Source organism: Moschus berezovskii, chromosome 9, assembly GCF_049115385.1.
Source record: "Moschus berezovskii isolate FMDL1 chromosome 9, NW_MosBer_1.0, whole genome shotgun sequence".
NCBI classification, from domain to species: domain Eukaryota; kingdom Metazoa; phylum Chordata; class Mammalia; order Artiodactyla; family Moschidae; genus Moschus; species Moschus berezovskii.
The window spans coordinates 98,706,042-98,714,585 of NC_142468.1; the positions used below are offsets into that span (position 1 = coordinate 98,706,042).

Genomic DNA, 8,544 nt, shown 5'->3' on the forward strand with positions numbered 1-8,544 from the left:
TTTCTGGAGGAAAAACTTTAAGTGGACACTCTAAGAAAAAGTTTTAAATAATAAAATCAATCCATAGCTATTAAGATGTAACTGTAAATATTAATTCAAGCACTAGATACTGTGTGTGAGTTTAACTTAAATGATGAATGAAAGACTTCTCTGCCCTCCAAAATACCATCTTTGTGACAGATCTGCTTTGCTAGTTCCTTGAGTTGACACTGCCATTAGTCTTTCCTCTGATACAGACAACAAAAAAAGGCATTGTCTGCAGAAGAGCATCATAATGAGACATAGGAAATATTTGAGAAGAAAGGGCAATGGAGTAGAAGAGAAAAGTTTCCTCTATTCTCTTTTCATAAGCAGTGTGAAGTTGATTCATTTGACTGACAGAAAGCCTGATCTTGAGGACGAAATAAAGAACCTGCAGTCATCAAGGATGAAAGCAGGATAGGATTAGATAATCATGTGTGTTCAGTGGTGTCCAACTCTTTGCCACCCCATGGACTGTAGCTCACCAGGCTTCTCTGTCCATGGGATTTCCCAGCAAGAATACTGGAGTGGGTTGCCATTTCCTCCTCCAAGGGATTTTTCCACTCTGGGATTGAATTAGTGTCTCCTGTGCCTCCTGCATTGACAGGCAGATACTTTACCACTGCACCACCCGGGGTAGGATAATAGTGCCTGAGGAACCAGAAGGAGAGCTTACTTGGGTGGGCCATCCCTGGAAGGCTACATGTCCAGGCAGTGGCCCATGAGAGGCAAGCCTGAGAAAAGAGGCTTCCCACAGATGCCCACCCAACCTGCCCCATGAACCTAGGAGAGTAAAAGAGAGGTCGTCACTGAGACACACTGTACTTTATACCACCATTATGCCAGTTACCACAAAAATTCAGATCAGAGAGGTAGTAAAGAAAGCCTAGACCAAAAGTCAGGAGGCCCAAGCTCTACATCCAGCTATTACTCCAGTTTTTTGTAAACTTGGGCCAGTTGCTTTACCTCTCTGTGTTTTGTTTTCTCTGTTTATTTAAAAAAAAAAAAAAAGATTAGGTGAACTCTCAGATCCCGTTAAGAACTGAGACCTTGTAACTCTATATAATATATACATTATATATCTTTTTAATGTAATATATACATTATATGTATTATATAATATATACATTATATATCTTTTTAATGTAATATATACATTATATGTATTATATAATATATACATTATATATCTTTTAATGTAATATATACATTATATATAGTATATAGTATATACATTATATATCTTTTTAATGTAATATATACATTATATAGTATATAATATATACATTATATATCTTTTTATGTAATATATACATTATATATAGTATATAATATATACATTATATATCCTTTTTAATATTTATTTATGTATTTGAGTGCACCACCAGTTGCAGCATGTGGGATCTAATTCTCTGACAAGGATCGAACCCAGGCCTCCTGCATTGGGAATGTGGAGTCTTAGCCATTGGACCACCAGCAAAGTCCCAATATATACATTTTTTGCAACATTAGTGATGTTTGGGTCAAAAGTAGGCTAATCTTTTTTAAAAGCAACTACTGTTGATTTACTGGGGCCCAGTAAGTCAGACAAGAGAATTGGAATTTCAGAGAACTGAGGATAATCTAGCCAAGACAGTGATACTGTTAGGCCTGGACTTTGACCTCCATATTAAGAATGAGCAAGTCTGTCCTAACTCAGAGGTGGAGGAGAAGCAAGCCTCCCTTTACCCTCTCTAGACTTCCTAAGTTTTCCTGGGTTCTATCCAGCCTCCTCTAAAGTATTGTTCAAAGAACATGTCAGCCACATTGCCAGCAGCTTGGTGAAAATCTTCTGCCTTCTGAAATGTAGATCACTGAAATTACAGTCTCAGGGTATTACAGCAGAGCAAACAAGGAAGTAAGGGTTTGGGTTAGTGAACATTTGGTCAACAGGACATAAAGAAAACTATGTTCAAGGCCAGAATTTATATAACCCTGGAAAAATTACTTATTGAGGGTAAGAAGAACCTTCATTTCTTCTCCTATAAAAATCTGTAACCTAAAACTAAACACTGATATTTTATACAATAAGGGAGAAATAAGTTATTTGATTTCTCCCTGTCCAAGGTTGTTTTACATCTCTTAGTGAATCAATTTTTTCTATTCTTTTGTTCCAAAAGTATGTGTTTAGCAACTACTATGTGTCCAGCATGATTTACGATGCTGAATTGAGATTTTAAAATGAGATGCTTCACTAGAAATTCTAGATGGAGAGAAGTCATAAACACAGAAGAACCTAAGTGGCCAAATGATTGATGCAGATATTAAGTGTTTTTTTCCTAATTTTTGACAGGAGTGTCCAACAGTGAGAATGGAAGGGGCTGTTCTACTCAATCAAACAACTGTAGTGACATATTTTCGGCTTAGAGGTTTATCTATGAATGAGAATGTGCAGATGGCTGCATTTGCCATGTTCCTTGTTTTCTATATCCTGACACTGATTGGAAACATCCTCATTGTCATAACTATTATCTATGACCATCACCTCCATACCCCCATGTATTTCTTTCTCAGCAACCTGTCCTTTATCGATGTGTGCCACTCCACCGTCACTGTCCCCAAGATGCTGACAGACACCTGGTCAGAGGAGAAGCTCATCTCCTTTGACGCCTGTGTAACTCAGATGTTCTTCCTGCACCTCTTTGCCTGCACAGAGATCTTCCTCCTCACTGTCATGGCTTATGACCGGTATGTGGCTATATGCAGACCCCTGCAGTACATGACAGTGATGAACTGGAAAGTGTGTGTGCTGCTGGCTGCGGCCCTCTGGACAGGGGGCACCGTCCACTCCATAGCGCTGACTTCGCTCACCATCAGGCTGCCCTACTGTGGTCCCGATGAGATTGACAACTTCTTCTGTGATGTGCCTCTGGTGATCAGACTGGCCTGCACTGACACCCACGTCATTGAGATTCTCATCGTCTCCAACAGTGGGTTGATCTCCGTGGTCTGTTTTGTGGTCCTCGTGGTGTCCTACGCAGTCATCCTGCTGAGCCTGAGGCAGCAGATCTCCGAAGGCCGGCGGAAGGCCCTGTCCACCTGTGCAGCCCACCTCACCGTGGTCACACTCTTTCTGGGACACTGCATCTTCATCTATTCCCGTCCATCCACCAGCCTCCCAGAGGACAAGGTGGTGTCTGTGTTTTTCACCGCTGTCACACCCCTGCTGAACCCTATCATCTACACCCTTCGGAATGAAGACATGAAAAATGCCTTGAACAAGTTAATGGGGATGGTGGAAGGAAGAGAAAAAAAATGAAAATGTCTAAGCCGTTATGGTGCTTGGTGTTCCAAATTAAAGAAATGCCTTGCAAAGATATGTTACAATCACATTTATCAAACTGTATGACTTGTAAAACTATCTTCCAGTCCAATATCTGACAATCATAGCAATTACTATGACTTTTAACATCTTCCACAGACTGGAAATTGTTCTAGTAATTGCATTGTGCAATTACTTAATTCTCACAACAACCCTGTGAGGTATGTATAAGCTTGTTTACACATGAAGAAGCCAAAGCTCAAAAAAAGCAAACAGCATGCCCAAGGTCACCCAGCTAGGAAATGATGAAGGTAGCACGTTAAGCCAAATGTATCAACACAAACATGTTATTTTCCTTACATCATGGTTCCTATCCCTGCTTTTGTGTTAGGGTGATAACCAAAGTCTAAACAAATGTTCAGATTTCTGGGCAGCACTTGCCAACATCATTCACTCAGGCACTTGCCTAAATAGCTTTGCAAACATTGGTAAAGCAGGCAAAGTAAGTTTGCAAATGACTTCAGTAATACAGAAAGAAGACTTTGAACCACTGAAGTTGATATCCTCAAGTGTTCAGGAAAAACTCTTCCATTAAGACAATAAAATGGGGATATCTTATTATCCATTCATCTGACAAATATTTACTGAGCACCTATTATATGCTAAGTACTAGGTTCGTAATCTTAAATAAAATGCATAGTCCTCCTTTTATGCTGTTTAGAGTTTAGTAGCCATGAAATTAAAAGACGCTTGCTCCTTGGAAGGAAAGTTATGACCAACCTTGATAGTATATTAAAAAGCAGAGACATTATTTTGCCAACCAAGGTCCGTCTAGTCAAGGCAATGGTTTTTCCCGTGGTCATGTATGGATGTGAGAGTTGGACTGTGAAGAAAGCTGATCGCCGAAGAATCGATGCTTTTGAACTGTGGTGTTGGAGAAGACTCTTGAGAGTCCCTTATACTGCAAGGAGATCCAACCAGTCCATTCTAAAGGAGATCAATCCTGGATGTTCATTGGAGGGACTGATGCTAAAGCTGAAACTCCAATACTTTGGCCACCTCATGCGACGAGTTGACTCATTGGAAAAGACTCTGATGCTGGGAAAGGTTGGGGGCGGGAGGAGAAGGGGACGACGGAGAATGAGATGGCTGGATGGCATCACCGACTCTGTGGACATGAGTTTGAGTGTACTCCGGGAGTTGGTGATGGACAGGGAGGCCTGGCGTGCTGTGATTCATGGGGTTGCGGAGAGTCGGACACGACTGAGCGACTGAACTGAACTGAACTGAACTGAAGAACAGAAGACAAGAATATGTGGGAAGAGAATTTGGGGAAGAATGGATACATGCACATGTATTGCTGAGTCCCTTAGTGTTCACCTGAAACTATCACAACATTGTTTGTCAATCAGCTATACTCCAGTACAACATAAAAAGCTTTTTTAAAAAAGAAAACAAAATATAAACAAATTTTAATTACAGATCACGACAAACGCCATGAAAGACAATGATGTTACAGAGTTATAGAGGAGACTGTCTCTAGATTGCTTAGTTAAGAAGGGCCTCTCTGAGGAAATGCCATTTAAACTAAGATCTGAAAGATGAAAAAAGAGCCAACCATGAGAAAATAAAGGTGATGAACTTTCCGGGCAGAGGAAATGGCAGATGTAAAGATTGATGTTTAGAAAGAACTTGGCCTGTTCTAAGAAGTAAGAGACCAATGTGGTTATAACTTGGACTGTGAGGCAGAGAATGGTGAGAGATGATATTGAAGAAGCAAAAAAAATAGTTTCATGTCCTCTCAAGAAGTCTGGAATATTTTTCAGTATAGCAGGAAGTTATCAGAATGGTGCAAGCACAGATCAGACATGACACAATTTGTGTTTAAATTAACTCGTTCTAGTTATTATGTAGAGAATTCATTCAGCTCAGCATTTGTTACTAAACAATAGTCACTCAATATCACACTAATGGCTGGGAGAAAATGCCAGGTTGAATAAAACACAGATCTATACTCCAGCATCTTCGGTGTAGTTGTGGTGACACATATTGTAATGTCATGAAACATTGTACTCTGAGTGTAATGTGCTGAGTGGACTGGATAACAGGGGATATGGAGAGGATATTTCAGGCAACCGTGTCTCCTACCTGTGTACAACAAACATGGCATAATGGGACCCAACAGTTCACTCTGACGCCATCAGTGAGAAGGGCATGTTTAAATGCAGGAGGCTTTCAAAGGCAATCAGTAAACGCGTGGTCAATAAACGTGTGGGTCACAAGACCCATGTCCTATTTTTACGGTACTTTTGACAGGGTTGTGTTGAGAAGGAAATTCAAGCCATTCCAGTTGTACAGAAGTATGGTTATCATGGTATTAAGGTATTCTGTAGGTTTTCTGGGCAACACAATTTAACTTACAACAGACAGTACTAATCACAGAGTAGTCTCATTACCAGATAACTCTGTGCATAGTATAAAAACTAATTCATTGGGGCTGGTTCATGGAATAACTAAACTGAACTTGAAAATTATGGAATTTGTATGAAATAAATGCTTTTAGTATAGGCAATGGCAGACAATCAGGAGATACAGCCCATCAAAGAAGCCAAATAGAATCGCCTTGTGTGGGAATCACACAGACGAACACACACAATGTGACAGTAAGAAAACACTTCATGGCAATCCTTAAGTGGTAGCTGGTAAAACTACAATGGAACAACTTTTTTTTTCTTTTGGTCATTGCAAGCAAAATTTCTAATACTACCAGTTTTCAATCACGTTAATCCTCATAACTCTCTCAGTTCAGTTCAGTCGCTCAGTCATGTCCCAATCTTTGCAACCCCATGAATCACAGCACACCAGACCTCCCTGTCCATCACCAACTCCCGGAGTTCACTCAAACTCATGTCCATCGAGTTGGTGATGCCATCCAACCATCTCATTCTCTGTCGTCCCCTTCTCCTCCTGCCCCCAATCTCTCAGCATCAGAGTCTTTTCCAGTGAGTCAACTCTTCGCATGAGGTGGCCAAAGTATTGGAGTTTCAGTTTTAGCATCAGTCCTTCCAATGAACACCCAGGATTGATATCCTTTAAAATGGAATGGTTGGATCTCCTTGCAGTCCAAGGGACTCTCAAGAGTCTTCTCCAACACCACAGTTCAAAAGCATCAATTCCTCAGCGCTCAGCTTTCTTCAAAGTCCAACTCTCACATCCATACATGACCACTGGAAACACCATAGCCTTGGCTAGATAGACCTTGGTTGGCAAAGTAATGTCTCTGCTTTTTAATATGCTATCTAGGTTGGTCATAACTTTCCTTCCAAGGAGCAAGCGTCTTTTAATTTCATGGCTGCAATCAACATCCGCAGTGATTTTGGAGCCCCAAAAAATAACGTCTGACACTGTTTCCACTGTTTTTCCATCTATTTCCCATGAAGTGATGGGACCAGATGCCATGGTCTTTGTTTTCTGAATGTTGAGCTTCAAGCCAACTGTTTCACTCTCCTCTTTCACTTTCATCAAGAGGCTTTTGAGTTCCTCTTCACTTTCTGCCATAAGGGTGGTGTCATCTGCATATCTGAGGTTATTGATATTTCTCCCGGCAATCTTGATTCCAGCCTGTGCTTCTTCCAGCCCAGCGTTCCTCATGATGTACTCTGATGTATAAGTTAAACAAGCAGGGTAACAATATACAGCCTTGACATACTCCTTTTCCTATTTGGAAGCAGTCTGTTGTTCCATGTCCAGTTCTAACTGTTGCTTCCTGACCTGCATATAGGTTTCTCAAGAGGCAGGTCAGGTGGTCTGGTATTCCCATCTCTTTCAGAGAAGCGTTGTAAAACATTTATTCTCCATTCACAGGAAAAGAGTTTTAGACTCAGAGATAAAAATGTGTTTACTTACTCATTGAATAAATACAGTAAAAAGTAGAATGAAAATACCTTGACTCTTGGTTCTGTGGCTGTCTTACTTTAAAGAGGAGACAGGAATCACTATCACACAGAAGTTTGTTCAGCAACTTTGTAATAGACAATTGATTTCCTCAGATTACAATCATCTTCTCTGCAATAGAGTAACTAATTGCCATAGTAGAAACAAACAAATGAGGATTAGGAATTTATTTCTACACAAAAGGTACTAACGAGTGTGGAAATCTGTTCATATAAAAGTCCAAAATGTAGAGGCATAATTAGATAATTTTTCTAAGTTTTCCAGGTATGTACAGTAGTGATAGCTAGGCCTGATTTCACTTACAAATACATAATCCCTGACTCGGGTTATATTCATGAAATAGTAGGGGATTGACAATTCACTACATTTTTTGCCAATTTGCACATAATAGGGTTTAGATATTTTCATGAGCATCCCCCAGTTTAATAAGCTGTTTCTTATTCTTCGTCCTTTTGAGAACTTTGTCATTTCAGTCATTTCTTACCTTTCAACCACAGTTAATGAGCCACTCACTCTGTGTTGGGTATGTCTATATCCATATTATCTGGAACCCAATTCCCTAAAGTACTCATAAACATTATTTTTACAAGTTAACAGAACTCGGCAGAATAATAGCCCAAAGGCCTCAACCAATTCTAATTCCTTTCAGAATAATCGAAGAAATATTAGGTATTTTTATTATTAAGTGTATTCTATTTCATTCCATTATCTCCATTAAAATTGATATGACTATTTTATATGGCAGTTCTCTGGTCATCTATAGGGTCTCTAATCCTACTCCCCTTGGTCACAGTATACCATCATCCTCTTTACCTAAGGAATTTGCCTGGAGTCTTCTTGATTTGGACTTTCCCATTCCACAGTGAATTATTATACTTCTCCCAAGAGTGATATTAGTTAATTCAGGAAATTAACACATAGAAATTATGTAAATCCAAGTACCTTCTTAACTATTTTCGCCTACTTCTTCAAATAAATTTTAGAATATTGTTGATTAAATTTAGAAATCAATTTAAGAAAATCCATTATATTAGCAATTTTTTAATTCTTGTACAAGGACATATCTATATCTGTAAATCTCTACATTTTCTCAGCACAGCTGTGTAGTTTTTATCATAGAGGCATATATGCTTCCTTTATTGGGTGAAAAGAAAATCCCATATAAACAAATCTGTATTGATTTTTTATTGCAGCTATAACAACTTTACTACAAACTTAGAAGTTTAGCCAACATAAATTTATCTTCTCACAGCTCTGTCAGTAGTTCA

The 8,544-nt window shown here is 39.3% G+C and overlaps 1 protein-coding gene across 1 annotated transcript; it reads left to right on the forward strand.

Annotated features, from left to right (window-relative positions):
- The first annotated feature begins 2,371 nt into the window (after positions 1-2,371).
- Positions 2,372-3,493, forward strand: OR4E1 (olfactory receptor family 4 subfamily E member 1). The gene has a single exon (XM_055436961.2). The coding sequence runs from the start codon at positions 2,372-2,374 to the stop codon at positions 3,317-3,319; it is 948 nt and encodes a 315-aa protein (XP_055292936.2). The 3' UTR covers positions 3,320-3,493.
- The last annotated feature ends 5,051 nt before the right edge of the window (positions 3,494-8,544 follow it).